This window comes from Dermacentor variabilis, chromosome 1, assembly GCF_050947875.1.
Source record: "Dermacentor variabilis isolate Ectoservices chromosome 1, ASM5094787v1, whole genome shotgun sequence".
NCBI classification, from domain to species: domain Eukaryota; kingdom Metazoa; phylum Arthropoda; class Arachnida; order Ixodida; family Ixodidae; genus Dermacentor; species Dermacentor variabilis.
This window is the reverse complement of record NC_134568.1, coordinates 233345978-233369001: the sequence shown is the minus strand read 5'-3', so window position 1 is coordinate 233369001 and position 23024 is coordinate 233345978. Positions and strand designations below refer to the sequence as shown.

The 23024-nt window shown below is 42.9% G+C and overlaps 1 protein-coding gene across 2 annotated transcripts in view; it reads right to left on the bottom strand.

The window, feature by feature from the left end:
* Positions 1-450: 450 nt before the first annotated feature.
* The window catches only part of LOC142559338 (uncharacterized), a 33162-nt gene continuing 10588 nt past the window's right edge, over positions 451-23024 (bottom strand). Inside the window, exons 3-5 of one of the 2 annotated variants that reach the window (XM_075670954.1) lie at positions 11352-11453; positions 4173-5997; positions 451-2987 (exon numbers count right to left, since the gene is read on the bottom strand). In XM_075670954.1, coding sequence (XP_075527069.1) covers positions 2289-2987; positions 4173-5997; positions 11352-11434 — 2607 coding nt within the window. In that variant the 5' untranslated portion in view covers positions 11435-11453 and the 3' untranslated portion in view covers positions 451-2288. The remainder of the gene's footprint in view (positions 2988-4172; positions 5998-11351; positions 11454-23024) is intronic. The other variant, XM_075670959.1, reaches the window with a different exon arrangement.

Here is a 23024-nt window from a genome sequence, read left to right as displayed (position 1 = left end):
TATTTGGTTTAAGTTTGTATTTTTGCATACAGTACATTTTACAATTCCTTTCTCGTTGCCGGTTTTTTTTCTCTGCTGAGGTGGCAACCCTACAGGTGACCAGACAAGACTTCTCTCGTGCACACAATGCCCGTGTGGCACCGTACAGTGGCGACATCTTGTTAGCTGCATAATTTCATGCTGCAGTGCTCCACAAAGACTCTTCTGCCTCGCTCACATTTACAAAAATGAACTGCTCGACAGTTACAAAAATGTGCATGTGCTGAATCCAGCAAAAGTAGCACGCTGTTGTACTTGTTCAAAAGACCATGCATGCCATTTTCGGTATCACAGTATCAACAGCTTGAACGTCTTCCTTAAGCCAACATCGAAGAAACTGCCATTGGCAACTCACCATCAGCCTGCTTACAATTCAGGGACTGTGACCCTAACTTGATTTCTACAACTCAGTGACCACATACAATGCGTTTATCATTTTAAATAAAGTCAGTGATCGACATGAAAACATAGCATGTCTGAGCAGTTCGGAAAAAGGAAGTTTGCTACTGAAAATACAATTTCTAAAGAAATAGTAAATTGTACTGCTACAAAACACTGCTTCAAAATGAGTGTATTTACACACTTGGACAAGAAACCTGTGCATGGTATAGTTGACTGCACAGCATAAACATAATGTTGGCCAATATAACTTCCAAAACCATTTGTACATCAAGTTCATATACAACATAGATTATTAAATTGTATGTGACATAAGGCAGAGGCACAATGGCCAGGCTAATGTGAAAAGTGCAGAAATTTTCAGTCTGAAATCTTATTCACGTATTGTACAGATCAGGGCACCAGAGTTTTGAGAGCAACATTAAATGCAAGTTTTGGCTTTTATGAATGGGCAAGAAAAAGAGTGAGAGAAAAAAAGCTTGAACCATGCATCATGGTGAAGCCAAAGAAATAAAATGCAAAGGACTACTGCTGCCTCATGTCAGAGAAAGAGGGCAAGGTCTATTAATTAATGGAATGCAAGGGCACTTGCAGCCATAAACCCCCACATTCATACATACCATTCACACAATCTTCATTTACATAGAGCTGCAGCAATTGAGGACCTGCTTGTATGTTCACACCCTCTCATGCAAAAATCTGCTCAAACACAATGACCACACACACGCATAAATTGCTCTGTTCATATGCTAGAGCAGAAATAGTCAAGCTAACAATGCTTGCACAGTCATTCAAGGCTATTTCCCAAAAGCTTAATTCAATCTTGTTTGCAATGTGCAAACAATTGTGCTACATGGCATATTTGCTGCTTAAAATGCACAACAGCAGATTCAGCAGATTTTTATTTTGAAGTACTTGGCTGTTTCAACCAAGTTATATTAATGTGAAATAGTAAAGCTAAAGGGTGAGAATTCCACATTTAAAAGATAACCAACCACAAATGCACTTTACAGATTTAATAGCTGTGCATATAACAAGGTTAACAGCGGTCCCAATAGGAACTCACGCCACATCACTTTGTTTTACTTCACTGCTATGTACAGAAAAAAAAAGGGGGGGGGGGGATGTGGTTGTTTTACCACTCAGCAAAGCTGAGTGTATGGGGTACAGACGGCACAAAGGCATGCCTAACATCTCATGAGTATTACTATAAAAAAAAAGAAAGAAAAAAATAAGGAGGTGGGAGGTGCATGCATACAGTGAAGAAATAGCACACTAAATTGTAAACGTGACATTTTCTTTAAAATAAGGTATATTAAAATAAAAAGTACATTAGGCATAGCTAACAATGGTAAATATAGCGCACCCACGGAGGAGATCCAACTAATATAAAGCTGTAGGAGGCAGGCAAAAAAAAAAAACATATAAATATAAATAACATCTGAAAATAAAGGTGCCGCACACCAGTTTTTTTTTTTTTTTTTTCCACGTGAGAAGATAACCACTCCAGAGAAGCTGGTCTTCTGCAGCCAGTTCTTGTGCAATTCTGAGGAAAGGACTGAGGATAAAGCAATCACCCAGTTACTCCTACAGTGAGTGTCCTTCCTTTTACAGAAGAAATTAAGAGCAGGGGAAGTAAGGGAAAGGCCAGTTTAGCAGCCATACATGGCAGCTACTGTAGCAGGAAAAAGTGCAGGAGCAAAGGTGCTGATGAACACCATATGCGTGTTCATTTCTCCTGTGCTTCCCCACAGTCACTTGGCGCTACCACTGCACTCAGGAGACCTCTTGCTGGCCAAAGCACACACGTGGCAAATTTCAAGACATACTCCTAAGCACTTGGGGCAAGGTCACTCCCCATCAGCCTGCTGGCCATCCACATCTGGCTTTTTCATGTCTAGTCCACCAGCATCCTTAGGGCAGCGGGGCCCATCCACATCCATAGGCTCCTGCCGAGCAGCATCCTCCTCATCCTCGTCGTCATCCTCCTCTGAACTGTCCTCGTCACCAGAGTCTGATGTGTGCAGCACAATCATGCCGTCAAAGGAGCACAAGCACCGATCACACTTTTCAATGTGGCAAACACGAACATGGCAACGCCGCATGTGCTTTTCTTTCAGGTGTTCTGCTAAGTCCTCCACATTCTCCTTACAAGTCACGCATCGAGTGCCGATTGGAGGCTCAGCTGGCTCCACTGGAGCAACAGGAGTGGCCACCTTAATGGGGGCTGCCTCATCTACCTTGATACTCCCAGAGATGGCGGGCTTCGGTGCAGGTTTTGCTGTTACAGTGGCAATTTCCTTGGGCTCAGGCTTGGGCTCTGCCTTTGCAGAAACAGCAGCTACTTTTGCCGGGGCTGTTGGAACAGAGGGTGGGGCCACAGCTGGTCGCTTTGCAGGTCGGTCATCTGATGCAGCAGCAGAACGCTTCATGGCTCCACTGTGCACTGTGTAAACATGTGTTTCGAAAAGCTTGTAAAGGTTGAATGTCGCTGTGCACACTGTGCACTTGTAGGAGAGGTGGGCTGGCTTCAACACCACACGGTGCACCTGCACAGGCAGAAAAGCAATGCATTTACACTTAGAACTGCAGTACAGCTATGACAAGGAAACAAAGAGTCGCAGTTTCGCCCGAGCTCAAGGCATTCTGGAATGAGGACGCCTCTCCAAAGTTGCATTCACCCAATGAAAATGTTTATTCTCCCTCTCTCTCTTGCCTGAAAGGCGAAGCATTGATTGCGATAGCAAATTAGCAGACAGCGATATAAAGTAAGGATAGCACTTTTATCGGCACTTACCAACTTGTAAGCATTCGCTTGCTAACTAAATTAACAAGCATGGTGTCAGGGCACACAGCAAACATGAACACATCACACTCGATGACCACGGACACTCACTGTCGAAACGCTGGCGCAAGGAAGCGCGGCACCAGCAGCAAGCGAAGTAACCTTCGTGCAGTCTATCAATTCAACGCAAACTCAGCACCGAGAACACACAGCACGCACAAAGCTACAAGCCACTAACGCACAGAGACTCTGCCCCCAACACAGATCGCTCTCGAGATACAGCCACGTGACCACGCCCAGCCACCGTATGCGCAGTTCACGGAGCAAGAAACATTTAGGAGAGGAAACTCCGCTGTTTGCAGCGACCACAAAAGGTCACAAGCCCGCGGAGCCGTTATCGTGCTGGCGGTGCCTGGCGGCCTGGAAAGAAATTACCGCCGTTGAGAGCGCGCCGGTGCCCGGGCGCTGCAATTTTTTTTTTTTTCGCCGCGGCTTCTACGACGCGCCGCATGGCGCCGCCACTGTATATGGCCCCGTCGCCGCATACAACAATTGTGACTTTATCTGGTCGCCCGCGCTCGCCCACGCTGACGGGAGTTTCACCTTCTAAATGTCTTACTCCGTGGCGCAGTTGCAGTTGGAGTAGAACGCCGCCCCCTCCCTCCCCTCTCCCTTACAACGTTGCATTCCTCGTGCACCACGGAAGACAGCGTGCTTCCTCTCCGCTTCCGTCCCCTTCGCGTGGGCGAGATCGAGCTGCTATGGTAGTCTCTCCTAGCACTCTTTCACTCACACATACAGCATAGGGCGTGCGGTGACAGTATTATCGCCCTTGTACATTATACAGAACTTCACAGCGACAGCAGAAATGCGCTTGGAATGTCTGCGTAATTGCTACTAAATAAAAAAAAAAAATCACTGAACTGCAACTGCAAAGGGAGCTTCTCACCTGGCTCATGTGGGCAACCAGCTTGGAGGCATAGATGCGGCCACAAACAGTGCAACGACCACCATCTTGGCCAGAGTTGGCCAGATCCTGCATGTTGGATGTGACCAGGCCATGAGCACCAAGTAGGTGGCGCTCCAGCCCTTGATCCGTGAAGAAACGCCACTGGCACTTCTGACAGTTGAGTGGGGGGCGGGAAGCGAGCATCTTGGGGTGGATCTTCACCTTGTGTATCCATTGCATGTGTGTACGCAGCTGCTCCAGGTCTTTGATGTAACCATCACAGATTTCACAAATGACAAAGGCTGCACCTGAACCACTGGATTCAAGGATCACAGGTGTTCGTGGTCGCTGGCCTGGCGGGGTCTGTTGTTGGGCTTGCAAAGGAGCCGCGGCGCGAGGACCTGGTCTTGTATTGCCATTGTTGGCAGGTGTCGGTGCACGGGCAAGGGTCACAGTCAGCTGCGGGCTTCCATTGAGCAGCGGAATCACTTCTGAGCCACTGCCGACAACTTGGAACACTTGGTTGGATACAGGAGCTGGTTGAATCAAAGCTAGCCTAGGACGTCCACGTCCACGGTTCTGATTCAGCGATGCAGTTGATGCCAGCTGCTGGTAAAGCGGTGGTGCTGTTCCTCGAGGCCCTGCAAGTGTAGGGGCTCCATTCCGGCTCAGCGCAGTATATGTGCGATTTTGGGCACCTTTAGCTGGAGCTGCAGCATTGCTGCCTAATGCCAGAAAGAACTTTTCATAAGTTTTAATGTCTTCTATGGTAATTGGCTTGGCTGTCACTCCTGGAGGCTGAAAGTCACCAGATGGCAGCTGATTCATGCCATTGTTGAAATATTTCTGGCAACGGTTCACATGACCACTGGCCTTAGTTTTAAGATTGGTCTCAAAAGGACAAAAAGGGCATTCATAGAACTGTGGTGGGGGCTCCATGGTTGGCAGTTTGTTGTGGATAGCTTCCATGTGGAACACAATGGCCTTGGCATCCCGTGTCACGAAGTTGCAGAAACTGCACTGAAGTTCCCTACGTGACGTAAAGTGGGGCGTCAGTAGGTGGCCTTCTAGGACAAGACTTGATTCAGTTTTGAAGTCACACACTCTGCAAGGCTTCACCTTGAAAGTGTACGGGGCATTGGCAATTTTCGCTTGCTGGTGTGCTTCAGACAGCCTACGGTGCTCCTCTATCATCTCTTGTGTGCGGCCACCTGCCTTCTTCATTTCACGTTCCTTAAGCCGTATTAAATCTCTATTGAACACTTCAAGTGCCCGACTCAGCCCCAGACCAATAAGAAACTCCCCAGCTGTGCTCTGGAAAAAGTCAGTCACAGAGTTGCCTCCTTTTCCCAAAGGAGACACTTTCTTCTTTTCAGGTTTTTTCTCGCGAGCTGCACCATTTTCAGTAAAAAACTGGTCCGGTTTCTTAATAAGTAAGGGAGTCACCAACGATGGAGCTTCTAGCAAAGCCTCCACTTCTTCCATGCGAAAGTCTCCACTCTTTGGCATAGACATTGGTACATACTTGCCAATTTTTACATAACGACGCAGGAACTTAGGAAGGCGAGGCCGCACTTTTTCTTCCTCGTCCTCTCCCTCTTCTTCACTATCCTCTTCCTCTGGCTGTTCCAACATTTCTTTACTAGGCTTAACGTCAGACGAGTTCTGAGACTCCTTTGTAGGCATGGAGCTGTCTTCAGCAACTCCATTGCGACCTGGCTCAGAACTAGTAGAATCCTTATCATTGCTGTCATCTTGTCGAGATGCAAGGCTGTCGTCTTCTTCTGTCTTTACATTCACTGTTGTGCCTTCCATATTTTCAGTGCTGGAAAAAAAAAATGTAGCCCTCCAATAAGTATAATTTGCTGGTTTAGTTGGACATAGAGAACCATTGATTATTCACAAATTAGGTCAACTACTTGTGGGGAAAAAAAAGTCTCACGCTTTCAAGTTTTGGTAGTTTCTGTATTGTTTTGGCGCTTGTTTTGGTCTCGTGAAGCTCACACTAAAGAGTCAAAGCACATGCACATGATATTCAAGCAACAGCAACACGACAGACTCTGTAGCGCCTCGCTGTGGGACTATATACATGGGCAGGGCAGCACAAAATAAAATAGTAACAAACTTTCATTGTTGTCTGAATAAATAAATACAATCGTACACCAGTAAGAAAATTCTAACAAGCCGCAAGGCAGTTTTAACCACAGGGCTCTAAGGGGGATCTAAGTTTAATATGCTGTCTTTGCCAGTAAAAATGCATTCCATACCACCAAGGGTAGGTAAATGCTGCAGCCGATAGAGAGTTTATAATGGCAAAGCAGCAGTTTTTAATAATTCATCATTAGAACGCTCATGCAAACGAAAACCAATTGGTTACCTCATGGCATGGGAGAGGAGCAAAGTGTAGAGGAGAGAGGGTGTGTGGTGTCACACCTTAGGAGCCAATAAGAATACAGGTGGCGCATGACATGCTCTAGCGCTCACACTTGGCGGATTGCCAGAGGAGAAGAGAAAATTATGCTGTCACGCGCTGCAGCGGACTTGGCAAATTGCCTGTGGCATTGGACAGGTTCAGACAGGTCTTTTAAGAGCGCGTCTGAGCACAGCGTTAAGTGACGTGTTAGGCGTCGTTAAGGGGCCTTTTGGCACTCTTCAGGCATCTTGTTGGTTGCTTATGCATTGCAATGTGTTAATGCTAAACATTTCTGCCATAACACAGGCTTAAGTCACCCCTTGTGTTATATAGCGGTCTTTAACAGAACGTCTTTCATCACCTGGGAACTTGCGGCGTGCATGTTGGCAAACACGTCATTTTAACTACAGACAGTGTCTTAGTTAAGAACAACCTTGCAGTACACCATTCTCTTGTTGAAAAGTGCATGAAAAGACTGTGCTGAGGCATGCCTGGAACAACCAATTAAACATGAAATTTAAGCATTTCACATCCTGTTACAGATTCCTAAGTCAACTAAATGCCATCAAATACAAAATGACCAGGTAGTGTTGTAAGCCTTCGCTAAATCAAGGACTGCAAGAGTGTCATTTGTATAGAAATGCTTTGTGGATTGTGTGTTCTAGCCTAACAAGGTGGTGGGCTGTTGAACAACCTATCTTGTAATCAGACTGATGAGTGTCAAATAACTTTTGTTTCAAGTATAAATGTTAATCTGGTATTTATTATGTTTTGATAGGATTTTCCAAGGCAACTTGTGGGGGCCATGGTTCTATAGCTGCAGGGAATGTGGGCAGTTTTTCAGCTTTTGAAGAATAGCATTTGCGTTTTCCCATTCTCCTTGATTCTTATATCTTGTTTAAGCATTTTAACATAGCTCCCATCGCAGCTTCAGAAAGATGAGCCGCCATAGAATATGCCTGCCGCCACTATGATTTTCCTACCAGAAAGCCCATTGCTCAATTCTTGAAGTGTAAGTGGGTGGTTGTCTATTTCTTTTGTGCCTCCAGAAATTGGTAATAATTGTTGCTCTGCTAAAATTTGGTACCTCAAGAATGTTTTGTTTAGTTTGCAGAGCTGAATATACCATAGAAATGTTCTCATCTTCGCTTGTTTCTTTGAGAGAAGTTTGTGTTCTTACACTTGACAGCAAAATAAATATACAAGCTGAGTAAACTCCATTAAGCTTTCTGATCTTTTCACTCACAGTTCTTGAAGCTACAGAACTGTTAATTGACAACACTTATTACTGCTATGATAAGATTTTCTGCATTCCTTCATATGTATAGTGCCTTGGCCTTGGCCTGTTTGAAGCCTAGGACTCTATCCCAGATATCTAAACAGAACTTCCCAGGCCTTACTACACACGGTTCCCCCCTCCCCCTTGCATGCATTATTTTGCCCACTATGGATTTAAACTTTTCAATGTTTGGTTCTTACAAAGTACCCCTGTGTCTTTCTTTTTCTTTTTTTTCCTGGGATGTAATAAAACGAACACAACAGTTTATTTTTGGTTATGCAGAAGATAAAAAAATAACACAGATAATAGCAAATGGTCTCTTTGTATGGTCCTCACATTTGTATCTGACAAAAGGAATAGAATGTGCTGCTGTCTAAAAAAATACCCATCATTCTCGGCATGTTTTCACGGTGTCAGGGTCACAATTTGACGCAGATGAAGTTGCCTTCTAGGACAATAAGCTGTCATTGTCTGAGTCCCGAGCTTGGCTCCTATTGAAATCCAGAAGAGCTGCTGCTCCAATCAACAGGTTAAGGTACCAAGCAAGCAACCATGCTTAAGAACGGAGCACTTTACCAGACAAAGCAAAGAGCAACAGTTGAAAGAGATAAAACAAAGGGCAGCGCTATCTTGGAGAAAGCACACCGACAAAAGGAGGGCCCTCGTCGCTGGAAAGGAGGCATGCCATAATGAAGGTAGCGGAAATAACTTATAAGCATACGATAGCTGGTAGAAACAGGCAAGAGTGACGACCGTACTGGTGCACAAAGTCCGGGAGCCACCCTACCATCTGTGGTCATGTGCACAACCATGCCCACAAGGGGTGTGTTCCGCAGCAACTAACACAAACCCAGACTGAGCAAACCCAAAGAGAGGAGCAAATATGCTTCTAGAAATACACAACAGATGGCGGAACCACTTCAATGCTTGCGAATTCCATTATACAACACACACACAAGTGGAGAAAGTGGAGTATGTAAGGGTACATCTATGACATGGCAGGACAGAAATGCGGCAATGTACCGGTATGTCAGTGACACTGAAAGAGTTAACTTTTGGGCATGAACCCAGAGGATTGGGGAATAGCCTTTTCAGCTGTTACCATTATACACAAAGTAAACTTGCAATTAATGACATTGACGCTTAGTTCTGCTATGAACATGTCTTTGACGCTGCCATTTTCCATAAAGAGCAACCAATCTACAAACTGCAGTTTCCAACGACATGGTTTAGAACATTTGAAGGGCAGGGTTGACGGGTAATTGCAGGCAAATAACCACTACCATACGAGGCGTCAACAACTTCCATTCAATATCGACAAAGAATGGTAAGCAAAAGGCTAAATCCAGGTGGCTAAATTTACATGAGCTTTGTGAAAAATATTTTGCTATGCCGGAGTTCAAAAGCCATATTGTCTGACAAAGTAACATTTTCAATGAGCTGTCCTTTTTGATCAGTTTTTTGCTACCCCACAGGGGGCTGTTAACATCAACTCTTTCCTTACTGCATCCACTGGGCAATGTTAGCCCACTAAAGATGGTTTCAAGTGCCGTTTTCGATACGTTCTGCATCACAAGCACACTGTGCCATATAACTTATAATAGAAGAAGCACAGTTTCGTTTTCTGTACAGTTCTCCTCTCTCTTTTGCGGCGTTTTCTGAATGGAATTAAAAAATGTAGGAGGTTGAAAGTGACAATGGCGGCCTCCACAAGTGCTGGGTGCGCTCCCTGATACTGCAAATGCCATGATTCTGCTGTGTGTGCATTTCTTTATTTTTAACTGACTGCCTGAGCAGCAGCGAGTCAGACAGAGGGTGTTGCCTTTCTGTCCGAATTTAATTTGGAGAGCAAAGACGGTGGATGGACCAGAAGTTTGGGCTCCTTCACTATCTCAAGGCATTCAGCACCAGCCAGTTAATGAACACATGCCTACCAGAATTTCAAGAAATACAATGTTATATGTTACAATGTTATATGCAAAACTGAGCAAAAGAACAACGATGTACTGCAAGACTTGCAACATTCTCCTGCGCTTTACACTAAGGAACTGATTTGCCACATGGCATGCACATCTATAGGGCTTCCAGCTAAGTTTTTGTAGAGGAAGCACTGTTCAAGACAAAATTTTGATTTCTTAACAGATAGTGGCCATTCGACGGTGAAATATGTCAAATATTGCACAATTTTTTTAGCATTTTGTTCGTTTTAGGTACAAGCATGTTATGACAGGTTTTGTTTAACTTTATTCTACAATCTTGTTATTGGCAATTAAGATTCTGTGTTACCACATAGAACTCGTTAACAAAGCTTCTATGCCTGAAAAGCACAATTATTCTACTTTCTTTTCGTGCATTGCAAAAAATATTTGATTGCAACAGTTCCTTGAGAAAAAAAAATCCAGTGTAACATACAAAAAGCGTCCATTTTCAATACAGTAGGGAGAGTTAAAATGCCCAAATAAAAGTAAAGGTTTTGGTGGCTGTTCTATTCTTTTTGGGGGGCAAAGGTACAATTGTGGATTTTCAGTCTCATCCTCTCAAGAGACACAAGTGTTCACGCCTCTGCATCACAAGCTTCTCCATCCACTGAGCTTTCACAAGCATCAACACAAAGCTACTGACAGTGCAGTCATCTTTTCAATGTCACCACACCTTTTATGCAATGTTCTCTGTTGGTTATCTAAAGTAGCAGTTATCTTTATATTTAGTGGCAATGCCACATAGTATTACTTATTTGCCGCATTACATTTCTGAACAGTAATTGCAGCTTGTTTGAGAATCCTGAACACTAGTGTAAGAAATGTAAATTCATGGTAATGATGAGAAATCAGAAGACCTGATTAAGCTGTAGCAATTTTAGTTGCTGCTTCAAGCAACAACCTTGCAATGTGTGAAAATCATCACAAAAATTAACACAAAAGGCACTGGCTTCGGCCAGTTGGCTAGGTACCATACCAAAAACAGCACCAAAGACAAGGATGGCCAAAAAGACAACACAGATGCTGGTGTTGCATTATTAGCACCTGTGTTGCTTCATTTGTAGGTGCCTTCTGTAGTTCCCATAACAAAAAAGGAAAAAGATACAAACATCATCACCAATGACATTGCTCCATGCCACAGGGATAATGCTTCATTGCACTTTGAATGTTTCATTGATACTACAGTTAGTACCTCATTTGCATGTCTTGATTTTGTAAACGAGCAAGCAGCTGTGCAGTTGGCAGGCTTTTTATGTTCAAAGTTCACAAAAGTAAATTCTGAAGTTCTAACACCACAGCAAAACATACTGATCATGCTGTGCAACCTGCATTTTATTTATGGGCAGTCATCTGCTTCATAAGGCCAAGATAGAAGCCTTTACCATGCCACTGTTCACTAAGTGCAAGTGATGCTGTATGTTGGGCACATAGCCCCTTAGGAAAAAAGAAGAGGGGGGGGGGGGGGTGCTCTCTCTAAAAGAACCATGCCGCACTTGGTCTTAACAAACCTTTTATATTTGCTTTCTCCTGGAAGGTGTACTGTGCTGCTTGGCATTGACTCATTAGTGTTTTCCCCCTTAGTGGACACCATTTTTGCTGATGGAGCCTGCCTGGAAGACACACATAAATTAAGTCACACATATTTAATTGAGCAAAGGCAAAAACACAGCCACCTATTGTCACTGCTCCAAATACAAAATCATTCATCTAGGTTAATCAGCCAGCTCATGGCTCCAACAATATATAACAAATTCTGGTTTGATACTCAATGTTACAATGCTTGCGAGACCGGCCATCGGTCTGCAATGCAATTGAAATACTTTAGTATCAGATATCTCGCTCTACTAATATTCGTGCATTATTTTGTACTGAACTAAATTACAATCAGTAAGAGAGCATATAACCTTGTACTTTCACAACTACTGCTAAGAGATATTGCAATTTCAAGTAAATATCAGCATTCTACATATCTCGAAGTTTATATATGCCAAATTTCGTTAGTATTGGACAATTGTAAGTGCCCACAGTTATTCTCATAGGATTGTCAAAAAAATTTGTTGAAGTGTACTAACATTTTTTTTTTTTTGCGTATTTTCACCAACTCTACATGCTGTTTGAATATCAGCACTTTGCAGTCTACAAAGGGCTAAATAAGCTACAGCACAATGCTTTGTGAAAATTTAATACAGAAGAAAGTGCCTGCAAAGATCACTATATTTTGTCGTCGTATAGTACATAAGTGCTTGAATAACTCCCCAATTGACTCGATTTTCAAACCTATAATACAAAAAATTTAAATTTCATTTTTTTTTTTGTAGCATCTCCCCGTAACTTCTTTAAATCCCCAGTTAAAGACAATTTCATAGTGACGACTTGCCAAGCAGCCAGTTTACCACCGGCGCAGAAGACAATTGTTCCAATGCACAGCTTTTTTTATTTTTTTTTTTTTTCGTTTCACAGTACTGGAAGGTATAGGAAAAGACAAACTGCATTATTTTCAGAAGCACTGGTACCTTTTGGCCAATATCACAGGCAACAGCATTGGAATAATTTTGCAAAAGTGATCACTATATGGCAAAACAAAAGGTGCGACTTCATCTCCATATCTGTTGAGGCTGCATCAGTTTGTTAAGAGAACTTCACTGAACAGGCCTTACGTTTCCACGAACTAGCAGTATGTTTGGCTCAAGCAAAAATAAAACACTACTGTGGCTTCGTACATAACCATCAGCTAAATGCATCAGGCTGATACATTTAGCTGATGGTTATGTGGTGTTATCAGGCAGACATAGAGAACGTAGGCTCAAAAAGAGTTCAGTCACAAGTTGTGGCTGTGGCAGCTCGTAGCGCAATCAGTCATGAAGAGTCATTATACGAAGCAATTAGAAATTGTGTCTGGTTTGGCTTTATCTCACTTTCGAGAAAAAAATGTTTCAAATCAGAACCGCTACTTGAATTCAGATATTCCTGAAAGCTGTAAGGCATGTCACTCACTCATCCAGTTCGCATTAAGCACTGTTATATTTGGTAAAATTATCACCAAGGCAAGCAGACACAGAAAAAGAATGGACCTAAATTGACATAAAAACAGTGAGGCTGCATTTCTAGGCTATTTTCTGCTTCAGCTTCAATCATCGTCTCCACAATGGGATTGTTATGCATATCCAAAGGCCTCACTTAAGCGATCACAGTCTCACTGCAGATAACGCGACACTGTTCTAGAAGGGAAACATGGGCAGGTTGGTGGTAATTAACGTTTTAGAAAGTAACAGTGCTAAATGGACAAGGACTTGGGCAAAGCAGCGCCCATGTCCTGTTCTTCTTTGCCTAAGCCCTTGTCCGTTTAGCGCCGTTACTTTCCAAAACATGACACTGTTCAATACATGATCTCTTCACGCAAGCGCTTATTGGGCAGGCAAGCTTGTTATGTTTAAAAATTATTTGAGTGATACTGAGTAAGCTGCTGGTTATGACCAGTGTAATTGCCATCAAGTAATGTGAAAGAGTACTTGAATTCTAAAATTTCCCAATCTAATTAGAATATTTGAGAAAAATGACCTCCAAATCCGGAATAAAATATTTTTAAATGTCTAAACAAAGTGAAATCTTTCATGGAGTCCGGTAAAAAAGATTAGGCTTATTTATTTAACACATGCATGTAATGCTGTTCGCAACTTGTAAATGAGAAAGCATTTCTTTCACTTATCTGAAGCACCACAACAATGATGCCTAGTAAAACAAGGCAGCAGCATGTCATGAGATACATGAAGACGTGTTCATTGAAGGAGAGAAATTTGATACTAAACTACAGCACTTCACTTTGTCTTAAAGGTCTGCAAACATAGTGAGATTAGCTAAATAATAAATTCCTTTGCCTATATCAAGACAACATATTTGTATACACACTGCTTAAAGGCGAGGCACTGTTATTGAATGTTTGCTGCAAATTATTCAGATGTTACTTCCCGGGAACAGCTACGATGCCTCTGTGCAACAACCGTGGCTCTTTTGCAGCAGAATAATTTAGAACAGTCCTGACTTACATTACTTTCTCTCCCTTGAAACTCCGATAAACGATGTTATACCGTGCTCCCTAAAGAGCTACAGAAAACAGTGCCGGCTCGTCTACACGCTTTCTCTCACAATTTCAAGTAGTGAAATCTCAAACCATGCACCCCTAGTTAATATGTGAAAATTGGTATCCTATGTCTCAGTCTTCCTTGTGTGTGTTTCAGGCATCTTTTTTTTTTTAATTTATGAACCAACTACGAGGGTAATTCCAGATGTTTTCGGCCTGACATCTAAAACTTACAGCAATTTCAAAACGGCCGCTTCAGACACACAGCGCCATCTCTTAGGAGGCCTGCATATGAATTTCAACTCAGCGTGCGTGTTCATCAGTAGCAGACACTCGCCTGACAAACACAAGGCACGATAAGTGACGGTAATGCTAAAGATTGAGTGTCGAGCCGTCATTAAGTTCCTCACCAAGCAAGGGGTTTCTGCAAGTGTTATCAAACAACAGTTGGATGGTGTGTATGCAGAAGCTTCTCCTTATTCCACCGTGAAGAGAGAGCATTGAGGATGAGACCCGCAGTGGTCGGCCCGTGGTGGTGATGAGCGAAGGAATTGTATCTCTCGTTGAGGAGGAAGTACTCAACGACAGGAGGCTGGTTGAAAGAAACTGCGGCACGGGTGGGACTCACTATAACGACTGTGTTCCGCATAATTCATGAGAAGCTTCACATGACAAAGGTCAGCGCAAAGTGGCTGTCCGGAATCCTTTATTCTGTGCAGAAGGAGCATGATGTGACCTGTTCTCTCAAGTTTTTTTTTAGAGCTTTGCCGTGGGAATGAAAGAGAAGTGCTGGAGTCAATTGTCACTGAGGATGAAACCATGGTCCTTTACTACGATTCCCTTTCCAAAAGAGAATTGATGGAATGGCATAAACCAGGAGAAGCACCGCCGAGAAAAACCAAGGCGACTCAATCAACCAAGACGATCATGGCAACAATCTTGGGATTGCCAAGAGATTATCTTGATTGACTTTAAGAAAATAAATACTACCAAAAAATGTGCAGTATTACACGTCACTTGTACACAAACTGCATGATGCAATAAACAAGAGGCTAGGCATTTTCCATCATGGTGTCAGCCTGCTTCATGACAACGCTTCAGTTCAGATGGTGAGCGTTCCAAAGGCTGCAGCGAAGGACTGTGGCTTCGGGGAAATTGATCACTCGCCCTACAGCCCAGATATGGCGTCCAGTGACTACTGCTTCTTCTTAAAGACCTTCAAGGCAAAAAATTTGCTGCTTATGATGAAGTAAGGAGTGCTGTCCGTGGACATTTTGAAGACAATAGTTCAAGGGTATAGAAATGTTGGTGCAGAGGTGTGAAAAATGGGTTCAAGTGAAGGGAGATCATATTGAAAAGTGATACTGATGTTTGATTTCTATCTCCATTAAAGGTTGGTCAGGCCGGAAACTTATGGCATTACCCTCGTAGTTCAACAAGATCTGCTAACTGTCCTCTGCACCAAGGGCAAACTAGTCGCTTGGTCATGACAATGAAATGGCTTATTTACTGTCTTTAAGTGCTGTCTGGATAATAAAGAGGTTACACGCATAAAGAGACATAAAAAACAGAGCATCAGAATCTGCAGGTTACCTTTGCTGGCCCACTGGAACCATCACGCTTGTGTTTATTTAACATGTAACCGATTCTTTTTTGTTATTAGCAGAGTTCTGCGTCTATGCTTAACAAAGGCTGAATATAGTGATGGTATTTTCATTACGAATGTGGCCTCATTATAACAAGGTTAAACAATAATACGTAAACTACAGCTAGTGTGGTCATTGTTAACTACAGTGCGACAGAAAAACAAAGGACAAGAACAAAGTGAACACAGCATTCTGTATTCGCTTCATTCTTGTCCTTTACTTTATGTCGCACTGTAGTTAATGAATCCATACCAACTCACCCGGCTTTCAGTTCTTGTACTAATGTGGTCAGCCTCGGTTTCTGATCGCCTTTCACAATTGGCCATTACATGAAAAATACAAAGCCGAGAAGAGAAATGGCACCGACCGCATCGAGGGTGACACTGTGTCAACCTGGTGATGTCCGCCCAGCAGAGGTTTTGACAGCAGTGCTTACATGCCTCCGCAATGAACAGTGGGCTCCAGTAGCAACTAGGGTGTCGAACCAAACCCAAACAGGAATTCTAGCTGCAACTTAACCTGAACCCGAATCAATATTCTTAGAATGTGCCTGAATCCAAACCAAACCTAAACTGGGGGTGGGGAAGAAAAATTTAAAATAATGGTTCTAGATTCGGCACGAAGCGGTTCAAGTGCAAAGGGTGCAAGCGGGTGCTAACAGATAAGTAATTCTTCGAAATTATTACTTCCTCAGTCAGTTCTCAATAGTTGCATTATGTTGCTCTGTGTGTAAATGTGTGCTGGTAACTGTACGGCCACCTGGGCAAAGATGCCTGCACTTCTGAACTCTGCCATGCCAGTTGTGTTCCACTCCAGAAACACTCATTTAAGGGCACTGCAGAATCACTATTTCTGTTGAAGCTCTTAATTCGGTCGATAAACAAGCTTGCTTTAAATGCATTTAGTTCAGCCACGAAATCGGAAAATATTGTGGTAAGCAATAGGAGGACGCTCGTGCCGCCACCATCAGATATTTTTTTGGCTTGCTGGGAACGCTTTCCGGAAATAAAATTTTTGTTGCTATGCAGTCTGGAATTTTTACATGATATGTAAAAAAAAAAAAACAGACAAAATAAATATATCAAGCGGACATGGATATTTGATCTCTCGTGGAATCACCCAGGTTTGGCACCTCCAAGCAGAGCATACAATTCTCTTCAATTTCTGCAAATCATTCCTGGAGCATGATATGCATGATCTGGGGCGCGATCGGAGATGGTTGTTCAGAAACACGCATTTAGTTTGTGTTCAGTTTCGCCTCACGTGACTGGCCTAGGCGACCCCCGTCAGCACAGCCTAGGCCAGTCGCGTGAGGCTTAACTAAACGCAAACTGAATGCATGTTTGAACAATGATCTCCGATCGTGCCCCTGGACTTTGCTTAGAAAGCGCAAGACTCTGCACTACGTGCAATTGCCTAAGAAAGATTGTTGCCATGTTTATCACAAACTTTACTTGTTTATGGTTCAGAAAGCATCAATGTCTTCACCTGCTCTAATTTAAAGAGAGTAGAAAACTGAGCAATGCGTAAAAAAGAAGTGAGGCGTGCAGACAGGACACAAGAGTAGAGAAGTGGACAACACGAACGCCGTTTTTTGTTGGCGTTCGTGTTGGCGTTTGTGTTTTTTGCCGGCGTTCGTGTTGTCCACTTCTCTACTCTTGTGTCCTGTCTGCAAGCCTCACTTCTTTTTTGCATAATGAATCCTTACCAACTAGCTCAGCTTTCTGTCGTTCTGAGCAATATGTCACTTGCTGGCTTCTTTCTTTGCTGCAGTATAGAAGTTTGGAGTTCTAATTTATGTAATACAATGTGATTCTGTGCTGTTATCACATGTCACAGTTCACTCACCACCAGGTCCAGTTGCAATTACTTGAAGCAAAAAAAAAAAATAATTTAACAGACTATGTTGCTGTCGAGGTGTCGAAGCTCAGCCCCACCCCGTGCAGACCGAGGCTATCTCACTATTTAAATATGGGTTTGATAAGTACATGAAAATTTCCCCGAATCTGCACTGTTGAATCATAACGCAAGTCGTAGAGACGAAACGTTTTTACTCATTCTTATCACTGTGCCTCAGCAGCTTTCCATTAAGTAAATTTTAAAAAGCCATTGCTGAAATCACAGTGATGGCAGCAACTTCACCTAGACAGCGCGGCCACTATTCGTGTTGTTGGTATCTTAACGCCTGGATCTATGCTGCATCCTCAAGGCCAATGCAATTCCCCACCCACACAATACATGCCAGCTTTATGTCCGCTCTTGTAGCATCAGCTCTAAGCACCAAAGTCATATTGAAGCGCAACTTAATTATATGCCGCTAGGCATATGGCGCCACAGAACACCTGCAACACACTTTCACCCAACCTCCATTTCTACAGTGCTTCTACTTCTCCAAGCTGCATCCACTCTCCATGCCACCACGGCACGACACGATGGAAGGGCTTTAAATGGAAAGAGGGGGCTCGCAAGTGCGGAGCATTTTTGCAATGCGAGTAGTGTATGCTTTTAAACGTTTGCTTTCACTCTTGTGATAAAGATCAGACATATTCAGACCCTACTAGATCAGCAGCCGCATGAAATGCGAGGGAGATAGGTGCCGAATCAAGTGCCAAGTTTCGTTGGTTCAATTACCAGTTATCACTCCTGCTCAGTGCTTGGTCAACCCTACATTCCCTTCTCGTTTCTCTGTAATGTATGAGCTGCTTTGACTGAGCGTCGGTGCTACTGCTTTCAGCTCAATACCATGCCTCTGTGCACTAGTTGTGCTGCGTACTTATATCTTGTTGCAATTTGCACCCAGACTGGTCCACCTTTTGCATCTGCGAAGCATCCTATCCTTTGAGATGCTCAAGAACAGCAAGTTGAGCAGGACTTCCAGCAGTACTTTCGCACATCATAGTTAAGTTACGAGCTAGATAACAGATATGGGCAAGTTCCATAGGTGTGCGCTATTCTCAATTGACAAAAGACATCAGTTCACTGTGCTTTTGTTAGGTATGGACAATTTTCTAATGCTGCTCATGAGCTCACTATGTCTCACATACCTTAACAATATTTCTTCAGTTCTTTTACAGGAAAGACTTCAAGTCTATGGCAAGGACAACTGTGAGAAGGTCACTGGCTTTCGTTGTTACAGATGTCGCTATTTCATCTACAAGTATACTACCCTTGATGCTTCGGTGCCCACACACCCAACATATTTACCATGCTTGTTAGATGAATTAAATTAAAATTAAATGCTGCCGTTTGATGTGTAAAAACCAAAATCTGTTTTACAAGGCACACCGCAGTGGAGGAATGCAAATTTTGATCACCAGGGGAAACCCTTTACCCCTCGAATTATTTTCGGAACAATGTTCCCAATATACCCTTTTTTTTTAATGCTTTAATCAGAACTATATATTTATAAAAAGAACACAACCACAAAAAAAAAAAATCCTAAAGTTGGCTTCATTGCACTACTTGGAGTTGGCTTTTTTAGCGACTAAAAAACAAACATCCCAAGCACGACTTCTGTGCACTGTGTGGGCTGTGGTGCAGCTGACTGCCATGTGGGTTCACATTTAGTCATGCAGAAAGGCTTCAGTGTGCCACCCAACGAAGATGACGCACCGCCACTTTTTTGGTTGCCAGCTTTAGAAAAGTTTACACCAAGATATTTTTTTTCAGCACCATCTGCACCTGAAAAACACAACTATGTGCAAAAAAAAAAAATTGCTCAGATTGTCTTTGGTGAGATAAGCTGGCACTTTTTACCATGGACTAGTTCAGCTTGTCCACTGTAGCCAGTGTGCAAAACATGTGGAAGTGCCTAGATAGTCTATGGGAGGTAAAGGGTTAATGTGCACCCAATTCACGGTATATGAAAAGTTTTTGCATTTCGCCACCTATTAAAATATGGCCACCGTGGTCAGGAATCGAACCAGCAGCCTTGCACTTAGCAATGCAACGCCATAACCGCTAATCCACTGTGGCGAGTGGGGTATATGCATATGTAGTGCAAAGCAGCGAATATAGACAATTGATTACAGAATTATACTACAGGACTACGGCCAATAATGCTGTGCAGGCCTCTATTGTAAAGATGCCGTTTCCGGGTGTAGAACATTCAACCCTGAAGGATAGACCAAGTGCTGCACAGCATATACCGAAACAAGACTGATACATCATAATAAAATTCCTGACACAAGTACTTTGAAGTTCTAGGACGGGAATATGCACGTGTATCTCTCAAGTGTGCTTCATGACTTTGACAAACGTGTCACATTCTACAAGCAGCCACTGCCAAGCAGCAGCAGCTTTGCTTGAGCCATTAGACAACGTTCCTAGGAATGTGACACCCATTTTGTTGCAGTCCTCGCAAGCGGTGAAATGGGCTCTCTTGCTGCAGGTCTGTTGTGGTGAATAAGTGTGGCACATGTGGTATTGTTTATCATAGAATAATATGGATACTCACGTATGAATGCACTTCAAAAAAAAAATATGTGAAACTGCAGCACGACCTTTCTCATTACTCATCCGACTCTACATAGAGCTTTTCTACAGGACTTGATGTAGGACATTGATAAATTGACACCATTGTCTAAACGTGATCATATAAGGCTCGTGTACAGGTTCAATAAGCGCTTCCTGCCACTGACCCAGTTTATGAGCGATGGAACTTTCAATATGTTCCTTGTTTTTAGGCACTTGGCCTTGAGGTATTTCATGCGGGGATGTTTAGTTCTGAATTAAGTATGATGCCTAAAAAAAAGGATAGATGTGCTATGCCAATTGCACGATACTGCGTCAAACCATCGAGCTGCGCCAACCTGCACCACAAAACTAATTTCAAATGGAGTCGCCAAATTTAGCAGGATGTACTAGTTCAGTGGCAACCACAAAGCCCGTACACATGCGTTGGCTAGCGCTTAGCCCTTCAATCCACCTAGGCCTAAGCAATCCATTTCAGCATCAGTATTTCTGGAGTGTGGGTGTTTTTGGTGGCATAACTAGGCCACCATAAAATGAAAACCATTTCCTGCTAAACAATGTATTACAAATGTTTTACAAAACTGTTACGCATTTGCATATATGCGGATCAGATAAAGATGATTTGAACTGGCGCTCATTTGATGGGGCGGTCGGCAAGGAAAGCTGCGCTGAGTGAATAAGGTCGTACAGTCTGCTCAGTGTGTGTGTAGCTCATCTGTATCGTTATACATATTAGCACTCGATATTGCGCCCTCGTGGTACATCTGCGTCTATTAATGTGTGAACGCCATGCGTGTGACGTTTTATATCTATTTCACACGTGCACCACGTCTGCTTACTGGGATAATAGCGCCGCACACCGACAAATGACCTGCTTACTTTTATGAAACTTTCTGGTCACACATATACAATGGCAACTGCAATCGTCGCTGAAATTTTCACTCAGGATACACCATTTTCTGCCCGGCCACACCAAACAAAATCACGCTCTTGCCACCGCAGAATGCCAAGGATTTAATGTTTCATATTTAGTCAGCCTTAGCAACCAAATTGATGTCGTAATTAAATGCTCGACGAAACCACAGGCCTCCGAAATTGCGTTCGCGGTAACAATGTTCTTGACGTGACTCGCGCAGATAGAGTCTAAAAAAGTTAAACCATCGTTCGGTGCATAAAATATTGGTTGCCTTCTTACACTGGCTTTATGACGCCTGTGGCAGAACCACGAATAAGCCCGAATAATCAAGCTTATTCAAAATATTGGTCGACGGCACAGACCAGAATGCCAGCGAACATTTTTTATCACTTTGTTGTTTTCAAGAATATCTTGGGGCTTTTTCACAGCAAGCAATGCGAAATACTGGCAAACGTGCAGTGACCAGCACGTCACTTTACGTTTATTCGGCAGCACTCTATGTTGACTGAATGTCGCCATGAATTAAAATTTACTAACGGGCACTACATGAATGGCGGCCACTGTGAATATTTCTCGTTGATTGCCAACAAATATATTTAATTAGCTGAATTTATAAGTTTACCTAATCGATTTGATGTCAGTGAAAAAGTTATGGATGACATTGCGTTCAAAGCAACTTAAGATTTGTGAATACATTCTTCAGCAGGAAATAAAGCCCGTGAAATAAATAAAAAAAGAAACGCTGCGACTGTGACAACGCTTCTGTGCACCAAATATTTCATCAATATTCACACGAACCTCGTCAACTAGTGGTGCTCGAAAGGAGCAGCCCAGCTTTTTTTCTCATTACATCAGCAGTTTTTTGGTGCAAACCTTCAGTCCCTATCACAAGCGAAGTAGCGCTACCTTGTAACAATTTGCTTTCCAAACTGCTACAAGACCATGACCCAGGCTTGCACGTTCATAATATATGCAATGCACTGGTAACATTTACCAACGCACTTATATTATTGGTGCGGGGATGCGTTGTCACGTGAAATTTTAAAAAATTGGAGGCTTTTCCTTGCTTTTTTTTTTGTTGTTGGAAAAAAGGACCACGCAAGTCCAAGGTTGCTATATACGTTATCAGTCATTTCTTGACCTATTCCACAACCTTTGCATTGGCACCTTATTGAATAAGTAAGGTAATAAATGTTAGTTCACGAAAATGAAATATTTGTTGCTTGTTCACAATGAAAAACAAAAATGCGCGACTAGCATAACACAAGCCTGTAACACAAGCCTTCGGTTTTTTTTTCTTGGCCACATTTAGTTGGCACATCCAGTACGTAATTTTATGGTGGTTTCTGAGAAACCTGTATGGGTTTCCTTGTAGGTTCATGCTGCAGTCAAGTGGATGACAATTTTTCCCTGTCATGAATTTCACTCCCCTTGCAGCCTACCGCAGAGTTGATCTGTCATAACCTAGCAGTGTTCGCAAAGGAACTCTACTTTTCTTCGTGTGCCTGTAATTCATTCATATTGTCCTTTACCAAGCTTCTCCAAAACGGACAATTCGTGCTCCAAATCAGCTCCAAAGCACAAAATCTGCTTCTTCCAGAGCTGATACAATTCCTTAGTCACTTCCATCCCTGCTAAAAGCTTATGTTCTCTGAAAAGGGTGCAGGAGCTTTTATGGGGTCAAGTTCGAACCCATTTTCATCGGCTCATTTAGACACTTTCTTCAGATCAAGCTACCGTATCACTTACAGACTGCAAGGTTACAGTAAACATATCTATATGTCATCTACATAGACAGAATAAAAAATGGCTGCAGGTAATGATGCAGAGAGCAAGTTTATCTTCCCAATGAACAACATTCAGCTCAGCACACATTCCTGAAGTGTGCCCAGTTTCTTGTGTAAATGGATGTGACAGTGCATAGCCAATTGTGGCACAAGAAGTAGAAAAAAATTATGTGGTCTTATGTGCCAAAACCACGACCTGATTATGAGGCACACGGTACAGCAGCTACAGTTTGACAAGTACATCTCTATATTGTTTCACATGTCTTCCCAGATACCAATTC